An 18,540-nucleotide genomic window follows, 5' to 3' on the forward strand; every position below is an offset into this window, starting at 1 on the left:
GAGCATGGGATCTGATTGATCTACCATGAGACCAACAGGAAGGGCTGCCCATGGTACACCCCAGTCTGTTCCTAGCGTAAAGCACACTCAGTTGGATTGTTCTGGTTTGGTTTTACTAGTGAAGATGTAGGGCCAGCTCTACTTTTAAAGCAAGGCATTAGTTTAACTCCTGATTCAACCTGCTCCTAACTCTGCTCTAGCTTAGTAAATTTTGTCCAGCTTCCAAAAAGTGACAGCACCTGAGCTTAACAAAACCCCCATTCTCACTGAGCTCTCAGCCTCCTCATGCCCTTTGCCGAGACAGTTTTAGCAATCTAAGCCAAATTAAATAGAGAAAAACTTCAATGTAATAAGGTAAGAGTTTGATTACTGGCAGTACTGGTTAACTGGAAAGCATCTCTTTGCAGATGCTTTGTGTAAGAGTTATCAAAACCATTGCAGTACTTGGGCAAAAGGCAGACAACAGAGCCGAGAGCCCTACTAGAACACACTGGGCAGTGACCAGAGTACCGCTGTAGAAGGGATGCTTCAGTGAAAAACAACACAAGGCTCACAAGCAAAAGAGAAAGGATTTCGTTAACCTGAGCAACACAGGTGGAGAAAAGAGAGCAAAAAACCCCCCCAGAAGTCATCGACAAGCTTTCAGGCTCCTACGTGCTACACACGTGAGGCAGAGTTTCCGGACCTGAAAGAAAGTTTGGCTCTGTCCCGTGCCTCCCACTCAAACCCATATCGCTTTGCTGTGGTGAGAGTGTGGATTTAGGTACAAAGTGATCTCAAGTCTCCTGCTTTCACCATGATTCAACACAGGCAGAATGAAATCATCCAAGTAGATCTTAATCTGATGTTGCGTTTGGATTTCAAGTGTTATCTAGAAGTCACATTTCTACTGTGGCAACGCAGCGTATGGTGCTTGCTGCCATAAAACTAACTGTGCAAACATCGAGTAAAACAGGTATTCGAGTGAACCATCAGTAGCCCTGGCAGATCTGCTCCTCCCAACCCCACTGTGCCCTTTCCTGGACCTGAAAATCCCCACTGTGATGCTGGGGTGGAGAAAAAAGGATGGAGGTTTCTGCAGTGCCCTGACCATACCTGGGCTTCCACTCACCTACCTCCTGCTCTTGCTTGGGTGAGGGGAAAACCCTCCAAAACTGAAAGTTTCTGCTTTTTTTAAATGAAAAAAATACATCAACATTTCCCTTTCAGGGGAAATTCTGAGTATTTGAGGTTCCGACTCAGAACTAAGCTTATTGAACACTTTCCAGTGAATGGAAATACCCAGTCTCTAAATAGTAAGCACTGAAACACCAGGGCTCACAATTCGGTGTGTTGATCTATTGAGTCTTTCTCTTTTAAAGCTGTCCAGCTATGTCCTGGCATTCCTTCACTGAAATAAATGAAAACTCACCAAAGGGTTTCATACGGAACATTTAAATCCCTATAATGTATTAAAATAGGAAAAGGTCACGCATGGGGAGTCATTAACAACATCGAGGGTCATTATTGCCACCAAAACTGGAGAATGGGGAAATAAATCCTCAAAGGCTTGCTTTTTAACATCAGTATATGCCTTATTAGTTATCAGAGTGATCTGCTGACGTTCAGTGAGGGAACCACGCAGGCTTTCAAAGAAGCCATTGCTAACGTGTTCGTTTGGCATTTGAACACATTTGGATCTAAGCAGCTAGGGAATGGCTTCTGTCAGTTTAGCAACCTGGCATCTTCAAGGACTTCAGCAGCGAACAGAAGACACAAAACACTGGAGCTGCCTTTGGGAAGGCTGCAGCAACCTCAGCCAAATTCCAGTCTGAGCATATGTTAACTCCTTGCAGCCTTATGACCTGCCACAAAGTACCGTGGCATTGAGTACCCAGAGGGGGGAAACACGAGGCTTGTGCACAGCTCCACCTGTGTTTCGTTACCCCAGCCAAGAAACCAGGACCTGCTGCATTCCCCCCCTAATTCCAGGTCACTTCTGAAAGGGAAGAGGGCAAAGCAACACTCAACTCTGGGTTCCGCAAGCCTCAAACGTGCTTTCTCATTAAGCCACTGCCATCTCTTCCATCCCAGTTTATCTTTGCAACCCCAGAATGGAATGCCATGCAGTTCTATTGAAAAACATTCAAACATCTTTATTCAGCCTTTACACAAGCTTCTAGACCAAGTAACTGCAACAAAGAATGAACAAATGACAGCAAAACTTGGAAGATGCCAAGCTATAAACCCCCCTAACCAGAAACAAGACACACTGAGGGTGAAAATACCCTCAGACACTTCACAGGCCAAGACACAGGCTCAAGAAATCCATCCACGAGGAAGTGTGTCAGTGCCTATTATTTGAAAGAGCATTACCCAAACCATTTTGCTGTAGTGATCTAAACCATCCTCTGCGTTCATGGCCTCCTCTTGCTCAACACCTCCCATCTGGTTTTTCCACTCCTTTAGCTTTATAAATTCGGGGTTCCTTTTTGGTTTTCAAACAAATGAGCTTTGGTTTTACCACAAGCCCCAAAACAAAAGTCAACAGAATGGAGGGTGAATACCAAGGCTCATCTTCCTAGATTGCTATACTGAAAGCCACAGGAGTTCATATTATACTGTTATGCTTACTTATCTTGAAATCATACCTCTCTGGTGAGTGCTCTATGATGAGCAAGATTCTAGATGAGGTAGATTGGAGAAGTCTCTCTATCACTGTCATAACTGTTGTGGGGGAGAGGGAATGAAGCTGGCACAGGGATTTAATTACCCTTTCCCCCATGCTATTCCTTTACCTCTGTGTTATCAGACAGTGCTGCTGGCTGGCGTTGTACAACCTGAGTTTTGCTTTCGCTCACTGAAATCCCTGAGGCTTTATTCTCATTTGTCTCATGAACCAAGTTTTTTATAGACTTCTTTGGTTTTCAGCCTGGTTGTAGGCAAAAGATTGAAGCTATCATGGGGCTGCTCGTCCTGCTGCATTTCTCCTCTCCTTTCTACCACCAGTAACGAGAGGTAGACAAGAGATGTAGATGAAACTGTACAGTTGAGAAGTGGGGACTGGAGAAAGAATTGGCTTGAGAGGGAGGGAGTACACAGGAAGGCAAAGGATGGAAATGTGTAGCTAAAAAGCAAGCTCCATTCTACTTCTCGGAGAATAAAGTGTTCTGAAGCTCTAACATTTCACTCCAGATTTCTGCCTGAATGGAGTTTGAGGACAGGGCTGAAATTTGAAAGGTCACTGGTTATGGAACTTGCTCCTGGCAGACTCCTGAGCACATCTCTTCCCAGTCTGCTGAGACCCACTGTATCAATGACTAACATGCCTGCACTTAGCTGGGAGGAACACGACATTCCTGAACACTAACCACAGGCAGCCTGCATGGATCCCTTTCTGCCCAAGGATCCCCTCCTCTCCATGACATTATTTTCTGCTCCAGCACAATCAAGGTACTGCTGTAAACACCCTTGCAGGGTAAATACTAGTGCTCAGAATGCACAGCAGAGAACTGTTGATGTTGTGCCAGAGAACATCTGTTGAGCTTTGCTGGGCAAAGCAACCTCAAAACAAAACCATCACAAAAGGATCAAATCAATTCACCGTTAAAGTCACCAAGCTGCTGCAGCAAAACACAGAAGAAATTTGGTTTGATAGGAAGTCAAATCAGCACCTGGTTTTCAATTGCTAAGCTCCTAGAGGGGAAGCTCGAATCCCAGCCCCATCACTAATGAAAGAATAAAGCTTATCCCTCAGAAAGCAGGCCAAGGCTGTCATCCCCTCTTCACCCACATCCACCAGCTCAGCAGTGAGGATGGCTCTTGAAGCCTTTGAATTAGTTCAGTTTCTATGGTTTGGCACTTGCTCATCTGACCACAGCTCCTTAGACTCACGCATCCACCCTGGGAATTACGCTGCACAGACTCAGGATTACTTAGCTTCCAAAAATCAGCTGTTTTCAGGCCAATGTGGCCAAGGTAGAATCAGAGTCTGCTGAGACTCAATGCAGTTACCTGCCACTGCACAACACAAGTGAAAAGGTTACAGTCATCATTTTAAAGAAAGTATAATCAAGGCAAGGAGTCCATGAAGACATCTGAGGACAGGTACTTGAAAAGACAAAAAGCAGCCTTCTCTATGAATAGTCTGAATGCCAGCTGGAAAGCGGTGAGGCTTTTCACACACATTGGTAAAGAGAAAACAACTCTCTAATGGGGTTTGCCAGGCCACTGCTGACACACATCAACCAGAAGCACAAGAAAGGCAGTCCATAAATGTCCTGCTGAAAGTGTCCTGGTGCACATGGAAAAGGCCATCCACAAAGTGTCCATGCTCTGGCATCCCACCTGGCAGCAGTTCCACAGCAGCACTAAGGAGCCACCCACTGTAAACGAGCCCCAGCTCATCTGCTGCAGAACAGAGCCAAATACTTCTGAGAAGTCACAGTTCTTGCTCAAAAAAAAAAACACTGACAGTCCAGTCTGAGGCACAAAACCAGTGCGAACGATAAGCAACAGGGCAGAGCTGGCTGGAGCCAGGAGAGATGCTGCAATGCAGTCACATGAAATGTATGTACATGCTCATCCTGAATGATCCAAGATGAGTATCTCTAGCAGAGATGGATGAATGGCCACTGTTAGTGATGGGTCTTCTGAGCATCAAAGCAAGGCTCAGAGAGGACTCAGCAAGGTGAAAGTTGGTGAATGTCTTGGAGGCCTCTTCACATCCTCATTGGCACCTGCGGTACAGGAGCAGGAATGAGCTTCCTCACCTTTCTCTGGTAAAGCAGAGTTTATCAGTTTTTTGTTTCCGAATCAGTGCACTCTGGAGGCTCTGTTAAAATCAAAGAATGAATTTCCTCTTCCTTTATTAACCGGTCGTAAGCATTCACAGGATCATCCTTTGCACAGCTCTGAAAGGGAAGAACAGCGTTTTAACAGCAGTCCATGGCCAGCATGGTTTGTTCAGCCCAGTAAGACAAGACCTATTTCACAACATGTAGCCCTATATTATGGTGGGAAAGCCAAGGTAGCTGGGCAACAAGTTATGCTTATTAGGGACATGGCTTCGGCCTGGTTGACAGAAGTAACTGCTTTATTCATCACCAGAAACACGGGCATCTAGCAGAGAAAGGCTTGAGTGTTCATGAAAAGCAGCTCAATGGAGTTGCAAAAACCACAAATAATAAACCAACCAACCAGAAAACTCCTACCCAAAACCCCAACCCCAAACATATTTAAGAGATGAGCAGGCTCTGAGAGAACAGAATAATGCAATGCCACTACTGTAGCTAGAGAAGTAGATGCAATTTGAGGGGGAAAAAATCCCCCTCAGCTTTGGGTAACTGCTTCTGAACAACTCTTGCTGTTGTAAATCCTTAATCCTTTTACAATATATTTACTTATATACAGTTGGCTTTAAGACAGACATTTGGGTTCAATAGATTAGTTGGCCCAACAGGTTCTTACTAACCCGGGAATCCTCATTCTGCTCTCCGAACATGCGCTTCAGAATTTCTCTAGGGTCTGGAATTGGTGGAAGAATCAGTATCTTCAGCCTTCAGAAAATGAGAAAGGACAGATTTAGACAGAAGATGTATTAAACATCACCATTTCAAAACCATGTTTGGCTGCAGACAAGAGAATGTGTGGAGTCAGCTTTGGCACCGCTGCTCAGCCCTCATGCTCTGTGTAACCCAATTCCTAGTTTTACTTCCCAAATCAAAAGGAAACGTAATTGTTCCCACAGACAGATTCTAAATAACCTTCACTGTTGACCAAGACAGCGCCAAATGTGGACTTTTTAGAGAACTCTGGTTAAATATAGACAAGCTTAATTTTGAATGTAGACCTCGCTGCTTAGAGACAAGATACAACAGCTGTGCAATAAGAATCTGCCTGCAAGCAGATACAAGCAACGTTACCCGTGTGCAATCAGCATGTTTATGGCCTATAAACCCAATTTTATTGACTGAGGCACGATGGGGCAGTCAATTTTGTTGTGCAGCATATGTTATGGATAAAATAGCTGCTATTGAAACATGCAACTGATGGACAGTTACCTGCAAGAGAGATGAACTGTAACACAAGGCACAGACCAGCAGAATTAGTGGGCTGTGAATGGAGATGGTTACTTACCTTTTTAGATAGACCAGTAGAACTATTGTAGAGACTGCTACTATTACTGGAATGGTGACTATCAAAGCAAAGGAGAACGTAGAGTCCATCTTCTCGCCTGGAAAACAAAAACTGTAGAAACTTAGGGATGCTTTGAGAGGGTTTTTCAGGAATAATGACAACAAATTAATTGTCTAAGTTGTTCCTAGGTGGAATGGTGCTCAAATACACCAGCAGTTTGGTAGGCAAGGTCTCGTTTTGCAAAGCATATTCTAATGTAGATATATTTGGCAAGAAAAAGCAAACCAACAAGACCCAGGGCTGAAAGAGTGACAGCAGTGAAAGGGGTCACTGCACTGATGGAACCCCATCGACACACAGAGCAGCACAGGCAGTAACTGATGGCATTGGTGAAAGACTAGAACTCTCTTGCCCTCTTTGCACCTAAAATTAAATAGATCCATAGGAAGGTGATCTTTGACTCCCATTTCTTTAGCAGATACAGTAGAGTCATTACAGATGAAGAACAAAGTGCAACAAATTGCAGGAACTGCTCTCACCAATGCTCTCCTCTTCACTCCAGTCACTATAGAAGTTGCTGCTGTAACACTCAGGCTTTGGTTTTGCTCTCACTTTGAAGATGTACTTGCTGTTAGGATCAACACTAGGTATTGAGGTATAATTACTTTCAACCTAAGGTGAAAAGAAAAGGTAATTTGCCATGTATTCTCAGTCATTCACAAGCCTGTTTTCATTGTGCAGCTAATGTATTCTGAATGTTCTGACAGAAGATCTTTTTATGAATATTGAACTTCATAAAAAAGGACACAGTAGCATTTAACCATCACAGACTGCATAAGCAGAGATTCCAAAGCTAGGATTTAATCTTACTCACTGCGGCATTTGGCATCAGTGATTAAACTAAGACTGGAACAGTGTGTGAAAATCTCTCATTCACACTGCCTTCCCCTCCCTGTCAGGGCAGCAACTTTGATCTAACTTTGACCATAGCAAAGGTTGAGTGAATAGATGGGATTGAACTTCATTTATTTATGATCCAAAATGCCAGTTTCCTGAGGAATGTTGATATTACTCATATTATCCCAGCCTGGTCTGGGTTGGAAGGGACCTGAAAGCTCCTCCAGCCCCAACCCCTGCCACGGGCAGGGACCCCTTCCACTAGAGCAGCTTGCTCCAAGCCCCTGTGTCCAACCTGCCCTTGAACACTGCCAGGGATGGGGCAGTAGATGGGGAGAAAAATCTGCCCTCCACACAACAGCTCAGCCAGCAGCCAGACCCATTCACATGCAGCGTTTTCAAACGGGTACTGCGATTACTGACACCAATTATAAAAGGTCCAATTAATTGATTGCTTTCCTACATAAGGAATGAAAAATTACTTTGATTAACTGCGCATTGTCCACGTCACCATTGTGATATTCAACTTCATAAAACAAACAGTTTTCTGGGAAGGGCTCTGATCCACTCCATTCCACATATATCTCATCATTCACCTTGGACAGTGTAACTCGTCTCGGGGTAGCAGGTTTTACTGAAAAACAACATGGAAGAATTAGTTGAAAAGTATATTTCACTGCTCACAAAATTGTTCAAGCTGTGTATTGCACAATATTACAGTTGCACCAATTTGGGAACAGAAGGCGGAAAAAGAAGTCAAGAAATAATGAAAACAACTAAAGAATATAAGTAAAAATGAGTGGGAAATGATCGATCCCTCTACCCTCCAAACCCCAAAACCTCTCTATATAATTCCCAAACCAAAGCTTGGCAGACAAAGGAAGCATCTAATCGTGTTGTCTCCTCCATGCCTGATGAGGTGCAAGCTTCTCAAACACAACAACGTACCAACAAACTTCTGTTTTAATTACTTCTTATAATGCCACATTATAAAATGTGGTGTTAAACTCACCCAGGGTGGTGGGGTTTTTACTTGCACACAGAGGCCTAATTTCTTCAGACTCATCTTTAATCAGAATCCTTACAGCTGGGTAAGTATTGGTCACTTTCGGGAAGCTAAGATTGAAAACGCATCCAAAGACTCCTTGGTGCACAGAAGAGTTGCTGCACTTCTTATGCTTCTTCATACCATCAAACCTAGAGGAATCAAACCATTGCTTTGAAACGTCAATAGAACAGGACAGCAAGGGGCCAGCTTGTCTGGAAACCTGTGTTACAAACTCTAAAGCTGTGCTACAGCATGTACAGAAGTCAAGCCAGGCAAAGTGAGAAGCTTCTGATTCATCTCAAGCCTTAGAAAGAAGGCTGGTTTTGTGAGGAGTGCCAAGTAGCAGTGAGGGGCAGGGCTGCTTTGTATCGAAACATCAAAGGCAATTGGGAATCTATTCCTAGGAAAGAAATGATTTATCAAGGACACATATTTGGATCGCTTCCCATCAACAGAATTTCACTTCTGTGCCAGACGGAGCTGCTCCATCTCCTTTAGCTGTGCCTCAGGTACCTCAGCCCTTGAGTTCCGCCCACTGCCTGTGTTTGCTTTTCAGAACATCAGTATTCACTTTCAATCTCAGAGGCTGGAGAACCTTCTCCCTTGCTCCTCTTTGCTCCCTAAGTCCCAATGAAAACATGCCAGTAACTGTTCCTCATGAGAAATGAGAAAATGGATTTTTTCTAGTTAGTTAGTTATTTAAGGGTGAGAGAGAGTAAATCACGGCTTCATGTAAGAGCACAACAGGAGGGATGTTCCCGTTTCACATCTCAGTATATAGGGCCTGGGGAAGACAAAATTGCATGTCCCATTCCCAGGACAAACCTCTTTCTACCCACCCTTGTCACCTCCCTGTGCTGGGGCTGATGAAGATGGAGCACTGAGAGCAGAGAGCACCCTGCCATGCATCAACCTGCTCTTGTAAACCTCTGTTTCAGCAAGTATTACTGGGCACTGACTGAACTGGTTTGTTCTAAGCTAACATTACATTCACATTCACTTTGGATGAAAAGATAGGGCTCTAGAGGAAAAGCAAAAGCTCCCCAAACTCACCTCACCTGCATTATGGAAAATGCATTTTCCAGTCCAAAAATCAACCGTTTCCTTAGTTTTCAGGTTTAAAATCTAAAAGGTATTTTTCTTTCTACACAGCATGAATTAAAACACTGTGCTGTCACTGCAGCTACATCTTTCGTTAAAATTAAGGGGCAAGTTGGAATATATAGCCCCAATCTAAAGCATTATTCCAGTAAGTATCCATATACCCAGAAATTCAGATCTTCCAGTGCCTCATTGGTACTGTTCTTGCACTAAAGAAACAATCTGTCTGAGTAGCAGCTGAGAGACAGAACAGCCCTCCCCGCATTTAACTAGAGCAGTGAGTTTTCTGCTGTTTGCTGTCCAAATGTATTAAATTGAACAACCAGCCAGTGAGACTGCCACTGGAAAAAAAGAGGAGGAAGTATAGTTAGTTGAGGTAAGACAGAAAGCTGGTTTAAAGCTCTAACAAGAGGCTTTCAGAAAGAAAGCCTCAATATCTCTACAGCAGCTAATGCAATCTGGCATTTCCCAAGCCCCATCAATCTGCAGAAGTATGCATAGATGAGCGTGCACAGATCTTGATGCCAAGTGCTTGCTCACAGCACGACTCTGATCCTCTGGAATAAGAGCCTACTTATGGCAGCCTGCTGGCAAGCGAGGATGATGACAAAAAGATGTTCTCCATTACATTCAAGGTGAATCGGTTATTTATGACATCAAAGACACAAACAGGACTACTTCTAAGTGTTCCTAATGCTTTCAAACCACTTCCCAATGATTTGAGAGCTTGCACAAACAATAGTGAGTGATTCCAACTTAGCCCATGTCTGCTGGGCTGCAAAGAAAACAATTAATACGTTGGTCTAGCTCAATTCTTAATTCTTCCCTCTGTGAGTCCACAATTAGAAAACAAATAGAAAGCAATAGCAGTAGTTTGAAAACAGGCTACAGAAGCAGCCAGTGCTTCACATAATAGTTCCATCAACTTCCCCAGAAGACCCAGCAGCAGCACCCCTGGACCCTTCAGCAGGGAAGTTAGCTGTTGGACAGGCCTGAGCACTACCTTGTACACAATGCACAGGGACCCTTCAAAGCAAAGGGAAGCAGACAAGTCAAATATGTAATGTAAAACTAAAGATTAGCATTAAAACACTTCAGAGTCGGGAATTAAAAGCTCATACGAACCAGTAGAACAACATATAATTGGTCGCATCGCTTGCGTTTCTCCCAGGACGCCACGTACAAACCATGTACTCCAAATTGTGCCAAACGCAGCTCAAGTCGACAGCAGCAGTACCTGGAATACCTGCAAGGCAAGTTGGAAAGGTCCCTCAAGATGGATTCCAGTTGTTTACCACTTGCACTAGCCAAAATCTCAGCACAGTAACTTCTAGATGCAAGTAAATCACAACAGTGAATCTCAGCTACCACCGTGGCTGAATTACTACTTGGAGTTACCTGGTGCTAAGGTGTTGAGTCAGGAAGATATTTTGTTCTATTACACTACAGATACTTTAAAGAGGATTTAAAGTAACTGGTAATTATAGGGATAACTATAAGAAAGCCAAGTATATAGGGATATATCCCTTTCTTATAGGGATAACTATAAGAAAGCCAAGCCAATTATAAGAAAACTATAACCCTGGAAATAGTCAGCATTTAATAATAGTTATCTTCTGCAGATACAATATTAATTTCTCAGTGTTTTGAATACAGAAATACCTGTAGATCTCAAATATGGACAAACACAACACGGGGTAAGCTGAATTTTTAACTGAGATCCCTATATCTCTGGACATTTAACTTCTTCACATTGAAATCTCAAATTACAGCACATAAGTACAAATGAGCACATGGCAATTGTGAACAGAGACATCAATGTATCTCCCGGGCAGAGCAGTCGTGGAATCCAGTCTTACATACTCAATCTTCTATGGTACAAGTTCTGTATACTGTATTATGGTATTATAGCATATTAGAAGTTTTTTCCTTGTAATGAGTAGCAACATCTCCATGAACTAAAAACAAAACGCATGTTAATTCTATCAACAGTTCAGACTTATCCATAGCAAACCCCAAACCACCTTCTACATCAAGCACACTCGTAAAAGCCCCAACCTGGTTAGTACTTGCTGTCCTAACAATCTGCTTCCCTGATCTTCTAGAGCACCCTTTTGATGCAGTGCAGACAAGGTGGTGAAGTCTCAGACTCTCCTGTCCACGTGTGGTTTTCATCCACATCAAGTCACACTCCTGGGTCAGACAGACTTTTACAACTCAGGGCAAGAAGCTCTATTTCCTTGCTGTACCTCCTAACTCCCAGCATCCAGCAGAACACATTATTCCTTAAAGTCTGCTTCCTAACAATCTTGCTATGGAACCCTTATTTCTGGATGTCAAGAAACAAAACCCACTTTGTCTCTGTTCATTTTGCTGTGCACAGCTCTGTAGACCCCAGCCACGTCTTTTGAAATAGAGAGAACTTTACAACGATCATTTAACTAACTTATTTATTCAACATGTTTTCAGTTTGCTGGATTCATCCCTCCAGTTATTTCAGGGACTTTTGTTTGTACAGAAAACCCATATAAAATAAACTGTCCTAGATGTTAGTCATGAAGTCAGCAGCTTAACATAGCCTAAGTTATCTCACAGCATGGCAGGGCCAAGAGGAATGACAGGAATCACACTGCTGCCTTGGAAGATCATTTACATTTTACAAGCTTGCCCATAAGGTTTTAAGTATCAGAAGGCTCCAGTTGCAGTATAATAGTTGTGTTTAAGCTCTATCAATTGAACTGACCCTTGTGTCTGCCACCTCCCTATTGCTCTCTGAGATATTTCTATGGTGTTTGGTTAAAACAGCGGAGAAAACGGGGCCACATCTCCTCAGCCCAACGGGGCTGCTCTGCCTTGGGTCTGGCCACGGCACTGTGTTACCTTCTGGCAGGAGAGAGGCCTCCACCCACCGGCTGGGCTCGCTGGTGTTGGCGTTCTTGCATTCACTTCTCACTTTGAAGCGCATTTCCTCATTCAGGAACGTATCCGTCACGCGGAAGCGGCTCTTACTCCACTTCTGCGTTCAGATTGGGGGGAAAGAAGACCAGAACACACAGGAATTACTATCAGTGTAAGGACACATGGCAGCCCCTCAGAAAGACTGCAGCCCCAAGCCAAGGGAGTCTGACAACATGGGAAAAGCCAGCATCACTTCCATTCTCTTTTTTCTTCATCAGGCACACTCGAAACTCAAAGGAAAAGCACTTCTACTCCAGTTGATTCTAGAGGAAGTCTTCATGGATAATGCAAAATAAGCCTGTTCATGCTACAGCTTCACTGCTGCTGACCTTCCCATCTGCTGGAACCTTCCGTGGACTCATTTGTTAACCAAGGGGGCTTTCAACTTGTTCATTAGTTAATGGACCCATCAGAAGAGGTAAATAGGTTTCTGCTGAGTTAGCAAGTCTGACTGGCTCATCTAAAGGTCCAGTGAAGGTTATTAGAGAAGAGGCTGTCAAAAATGACATAGTGTAACACTCTTAGCAGTGTTAAGCCATTAAATCAGCTCAGCTGTTGGCAGAACAACAGCCTTCAAGTGCAGGATATCCTGGAGCTATCAGAATTCAGCAATCACCATGAAACTATAATAGGGCTCAACAACAAAGGACTGTTTCAAGAGGCATTTTGTTGTTTTTAACCATGTCCAAAACCATGTTCCATATTATCTTCAGAACACAATCCCCATGAATAACGGGGACAGGGGAAATGTGGGAACATTAACACTTGGCATTACCTTCAAAAGACACTATGCTGTCAAATCACAGCAACACCAAGGCTAATGTGCACACCTTTTCATCATCATCGAGTCATAGAATGGTTTGTGTTGGAAGGGACCTGAAAGCTCCTCCAGCTCCAGCCCCTGCCACAGGCAGGGACACCTTCCACTAGAGCAGCTTGCTCCAAGCCCCTGTGTCCCCTTGAACACTGGCAGATGAAGGAGATCAGCCCTTGCAAATTCCCATTTAAGCTGCAGGTCGCAGACTGCTCTGCATGTATTTCATCTGCTCTAGAAAGCTGCATAAAGCAAAGCCTGAAACAAGTGTTTTCACGTTGTTACCGTGGTACTTCTGTGTTATGGGGAGCAGCTCAGTTATCAGAGAGCGACAGGCAGACTTCTGTCATCTGAAGATTCCACATGCTGTTATGACGCATTGCTGAGGTTTTGATCCCATCACAAGAACTAAAGGCTGCATTAAAACTGTGTTTCTCTATATTTAATTGTGTATATGGGCTTGCACACACGGTCCTCTCACAGCAAGGCATCTCCCAGGGCACAGCAGAGGTTAAAGAGGCGATGCACTTACTCTGTTGTCCTGAGGGACCTCATCAATCACGATGTCGCTGGAATACTCCAGGTCACAGTCACTGCTGACGCTCTCTGGGGGGTTCCACGTCCAGTTCAGGGTGCAGATTTGGATAAATGAGTATTCCAGGTTGGATGGAGGTGGGAGAACATTCGCTCCTAAAAGAAAGATGCTATCAGTGTAACAATCCTGCAGGTCCATGTTTTACCATGAGCAATACTGACAGACTTTTAACTCTCCAACAGAAAAGAATACAGATGACTTCTCTGCTCGTGTTTGCTACCAGGTAACAGGAATAGTAGGAACAATTCACCAGGTTATCTCGGTCCATCGGTTGTTTAAATAGTCATAAGAAACACATCGAACAACACTGAACAGTCATTTTTAAGGAACCACAGCATGCAGCAGTGCGGTGGCTGCAGTAATGGAATATGTCTGGGAGGAAAAGGAGTCATTTTCCATGTCTCTGCTGCTGTGGGTTTGCATCATGCATTGCTGAACCTTCACTCGAAATAGAACATACGTTTTATGGAGCAGCACTTGCTTCTACCTCCCAGATTATCCCTCAATGCGGTTTTAGAGAGAAAGCTTTAAAGAGCGACTCCATCATCCAAGCAGCAGCTGTGGGGCAGAGCCTCGATTCAGCTCAAGCCAAGCAAAACCGACTACGCCAAACAACATCAAAGAAACCACACTGGTTTTTCAATTACTCGCCCATTAAACTTTGACTGCTCTGCTCTGGCCCAGCAGCAAAACCAGAGTGGGACAAAGAGACATTTCTTGCTGGCACACCTCAGCCAGCTGCTTTTCACCTCCTCCAAAGGAAGACAGAAGCAGAGGAAGAGCCATGACTCAGAATGTTGCTGGCATAAAACCACTCGTGTATTGACCCTTTGTTACTCAGTCACAGCCTACTCAATACCCAGTCACACGGCTTGAAGGTGCTATTGGAAAACCAAGGGAAATACGGTGGAAAATAGAACAGTGCCAGGAAAAAGCAAAGGATGTGTCAGACACGAGGAGAAAATTACAAGTGGTAATTCCCTAAGAAAGTGAAAGTGAAATTTGGGGTTTTAAAAGGCTACTCTGTGTCCTAGTAGAAGATATTCAGTAAGAGGCCAAATGAGACAGCTTCTCGGGGTGTCTACGGGTACCATCAGTGAGGGACCACCACCTATTTGTCCATGGAAAGAAAGTGCCCCTCTCACACAGTAGTTTCACAACCACTTTAGTCCGATCCCAACTGGTGCTGCAGGTCTTGCTCATCCCAGGGAGCCTGTTTTTCCCAGGAAACCAGGCTCAGCCTGCCCCAGTGTTTGAGGCAGCGCACAGGGAAAGGGCAATATAACCCCATCCAGATCAGTTTTCCCACCCAGGTCACGGTGCAGCCCCGTTTCCTTCTTCCAGCACCAGGAAGAGGGCAGATGGAAAGGCAAAGCAACTTAGTTCAGGAAGAATTCTGCTCAAAGCATCCACCACACCATCACCTTCCATTTCCCAAGAGCCAGAGCTTGAAGGAAATTCAAACTCCTGGAGCTTTCCCTTTGCATAAAGGCCAGGCAATGGTAGAGATGAAGCACTATTACCATGGCAGGGGGGTTGGAACTGGATGATCTTAAGGTCCTTTCCAACCCTAACTATTCTATGATTCTATGACTATTACCATCTGTGTGTCCACATGGACAACACATGCTCACATAGAGAATGAGAACAAGTGCAAGGGTTCACTGGGTTGTCTCACTGTCTTTGGCTTGTTGGAATACTCAAAGCTTTGGGACTTCTCTGTTCAGTTTTAGAGTCCAGGGATAGAGAAGAGGAATTTCTGTTGAACCTCACCAGAACATCTCTGCCTGTTGCCTATTCCACTAACAAAGACCAAGGACCGGTTTTAGGAACAGCAACAGTGCGCAAATACCGAGCCCTTTACATCACATAAAAGCATGATAAATACTTATCTAACACCACCACACAGCTCCAAGTGTTCTGTCTTGGCATAATCGAGCTTTTTATTAGATACAAAAGCCACAAGCCATTAAAAACATTCACAGTCATCCCTGATCAATGTTTTAAAGGTTCCTTTTATTAGGGTTGATTAGAAGTCACTGTGCCGAAGCTTGCACATTTCTAACTACACAAAGTAAGAAGTGAGAATATCCAAGGTTTAGAAAGAACTCAATACATTGTATTAGGAGAAAACTTCAAATCAAATAGGTTTCAGATTGATCTCTCCCTTAAGAAGCTCTAATGTTTGACTCAGCTGAAGATTTGCTTTAATTCAGCGGCTCGGCCAGGCTCGTACTTTACTTGTGTAAAATACACAGAGGGTCGAATACTTTTGTTATTAAAACTTCACCCTATGACAGTTCAGAACAACCCAAAGTCCAAGGGCAAACCACGGTCAAGGCCTTATTTCAGCCTTAACCCCCAAACCCAAGGCCTTATTTCAGCTTTAACCCCCAAACCCATGGTGATGCTTCTAAGAAAGCAGAGAACGGCTGAGGCAACCCCGAAGGGAAAACGTTTTGGTTGTAAAAGCCGTCATGTGGAAACATCAACAAACACTTTACATCAAGTATCTTAAAAGCGTTGTAAAGAGTCATAAAAGACTTCGTATTTTGTCCTCCTGTGTTTTCTTAAGGCTGATTTCGTGGCTATAAACCGCGTTATAGCCTGTTGAACGATAACAATGCTCAGGGTTTGTGCGCGGCCTCTGCCAAGGCAGAGCCGGGAAAGCTCCGAGCTCGGGTCCGGTGCATCCCTCACAGCCACCCCCCTTCCCTGCGTTGCTTCTTCCAGAAGCGGGGAACCTAAAAGCAAGGACAAAGGCACCGGCAGCCCCAGGGCGAGGGCAGCGGGTCCGTGACCGTCCCTGTGCTCAGGGAGATCCTGTTTAATCCGGTGTCACCGCCGCGCCCCGCAGGACTCGAGTCCCGGGAACCGAAACGGAGCCCAGCAGAGCTCCGCTGCCAAACGCCGCTTCACTGAGACAAAAGCGGCACCGTCCCAACGGAGCACCCGCACCCAGCACCGGCACCGTCCCAACGGAGCACCCGCACCCAGCACCGGCACCGTCCCAGCTGAGCACCCGCACCCAGCACCGGCACCGTCCCAGCTGAGCACCCGCCCCCAGCACCGGCACCGTCCCAGCTGAGCACCCGCACCCAGCACCGGCACCGTCCCAACGGAGCACCCGCACCCAGCACCGGCACCGTCCCAGCTGAGCACCCGCACCCAGCACCGGCACCGTCCCAACGGAGCACCCGCACCCAGCACCGGCACCGTCCCAGCTGAGCACCCGCACCGGCACCGTCGCACCGGGCTCCCGATCGCTCCCGCACCGAGCCCTCGCCGGCAGCGCCCGAACCCGCCCGGAGCCCGGTGGTCCCGGCGGTCCCGCCGCCCCTTCCCGTCCCTACCTGCCGCCGGGCTCCCGGCGAGCACCCAGCAGACGGCGAGCAGGAGCCGTCCCCGCACCGGGGCTGCGGCGAGATCCATGGCTCCGGCGTCCGAGCGCGGTCCCTCGCTCCCACTTCCCGTCGCGGGGGCCGGGCTAGACGGGAAGAGCCGGGCAGCGGCCCGCCCAGGTAACGCGAGCCGGGCGGGACCGGCGGCAGCGGCCCGCCCCCTGGTCCGGTCCCCGTCCGAGCCGAGCCGGTTCGAGCTCCCTCCGATGCCCCCAGGTCCGGTCCCCTCCCGGTCCCTCTCCCCCCGGTCCGCCCTTCCCCGTCCTCGCCGCCCCGTCCAGGTCCGGTCCGGTCCGCCCCCCCGCTCCCCTCCCGCGGGGGTCACCCCTCGTTGTCTCCCCACGTGTAAACGTGGCCACATCTCGCTTTGGGAGGCGAAGTCGTTTTCCTTTCACCACCAGCCCCACGCTCAGCTCCTGCTGTCGAAACGTGCCCGGGACATTCCTGTCCGCTCCCCAGGAAAGCACCCCCATCCGTCAGCACATCCCTACCTTGATGCTGAAGTTCACCCCCCTGGCAGAACTCCTCTTTCCCAAATCCCTCCTGCAAATCCCGGTCACTTCCACAGCTCTCATCTGCACTAAACACGCATTTGGGTCTTTTTTCTGATCCACTGCCACAGCTTCTTCTTCCCACAAACTCCCCCAAGCGCCCTCTGCTCCAGCCCCTGCCAGGCCCGACACCCTCACTTCACGGGTGCAATGCAGCCAGTGGTTTTCCCAGATTCCCACAGAAGCGGGAACATCACACAAAAGACTTTTTGATGCGTTCCAGGAGCAGAAAACATCGGGGATGAGGCTTTCCCTTCCGGGCTGGGTTGCTGTGGCAGCTCCCATTCACCACCCAAATACAGGTGTTAACATCAGCACAGGCCCAGCAGAGAGGAAGCTCTGGCAACCCCACGTTCGTGATGCACATTGGTTATTCCGAAGCCAGCAGAATGGTTCAGCGTTTCCTCAGCACTTCAAGGAATTTTGCAAGAGCTCATCTGCTGCTGGGACACCCACTTCAGAAAAGGGAAGCAATCTCCGTGAGAGGGCAGGGAATCCCACGGTGAACGCGGGTCTTGCTGGTTTCTTCCACTTTGTTTCTGTACTCCTGGAAAAAGAAGAGGATTTAACAGTTTCCTGGTTCATTCTAATTGAATGGAGAATTGTGCCTTCAAGCTTCAGGGGCTCTGCCTGCGAGTGAGGACACCGCTAAAGCTGACCCAAATCACCCTCCTCGCTCTTGCTTTCGGTTTTCTCACTGTTTCCTCCCCTCTCCAGGCACACATCCAATGGTTCCAGTCCTTTTGGCTGCTGGTGAAATCTTCGTCCCTGTCACATTCCCTTCCCGGCACAGGGCGGTCAGAACTCCTGCCAAAGCCTCTGATCCCTGACACCTACTCGAGACTTCCCGGTTCCCGTCTCATTGAGTCCTGTCCTGCATCTTGCTGTTGCAAACCTCCTGTTCCTGTTGGACAATCCACAGTGCTGCAGGGACTGAACACACACAGACACACCTGAGGTATCTTTGGAATGATCTGTTGAAGAGGTACTTGGGATATGGCTTTGCGCTTGTTGTACGTTGAGTCACGATTGTGCTGGTGATCTGCCCTTGGCTCTGC

At 46.4% G+C, this 18,540-nt stretch overlaps 1 protein-coding gene across 1 annotated transcript; it reads right to left on the reverse strand.

The window, feature by feature from the left end:
- Positions 1 to 2,109: 2,109 nt before the first annotated feature.
- On the reverse strand, positions 2,110 to 17,083 carry IL13RA1 (interleukin 13 receptor subunit alpha 1). The gene is made up of 10 exons (XM_057404915.1): positions 16,884 to 17,083; positions 13,468 to 13,625; positions 12,044 to 12,179; positions 10,289 to 10,409; positions 8,027 to 8,211; positions 7,497 to 7,648; positions 6,657 to 6,789; positions 6,118 to 6,214; positions 5,453 to 5,537; positions 2,110 to 4,892 (listed from the first exon to the last, which is right to left on the reverse strand). The coding sequence occupies exons 1-10, from the start codon at positions 16,960 to 16,962 to the stop codon at positions 4,776 to 4,778; spliced, it is 1,263 nt and encodes a 420-aa protein (XP_057260898.1). The 5' UTR covers positions 16,963 to 17,083; the 3' UTR covers positions 2,110 to 4,775.
- Between the last annotated feature and the right edge of the window lie 1,457 nt (positions 17,084 to 18,540).

The sequence above is a fragment of the Pezoporus wallicus genome, unplaced genomic scaffold (assembly GCF_028554395.1).
Source record: "Pezoporus wallicus isolate ANWC-B61680 ecotype Strahan unplaced genomic scaffold, APGP_CSIRO_Pwel_v1 contig_6217, whole genome shotgun sequence".
NCBI lineage: Eukaryota > Metazoa > Chordata > Aves > Psittaciformes > Psittacidae > Pezoporus > Pezoporus wallicus.

Bases quoted from the DNA above. Each gene is read 5' to 3' on its own strand.
- IL13RA1 (XM_057404915.1), bottom strand. From the start codon at position 16,962: ATGGATCTCGCCGCAGCCCCGGTGCGGGGACGGCTCCTGCTCGCCGTC. The intron at 12,180-13,467 runs GTAAGTGCATCG...ATCTGAACGCAG, and splicing joins AGGTCCCTCAGGACAACAGA to AAGTGGAGTAAGAGCCGCTT. The intron at 6,790-7,496 runs GTAATTTTTCAT...TTTTCACCTTAG, and splicing joins ACAATGCGCAGTTAATCAAA to GTTGAAAGTAATTATACCTC.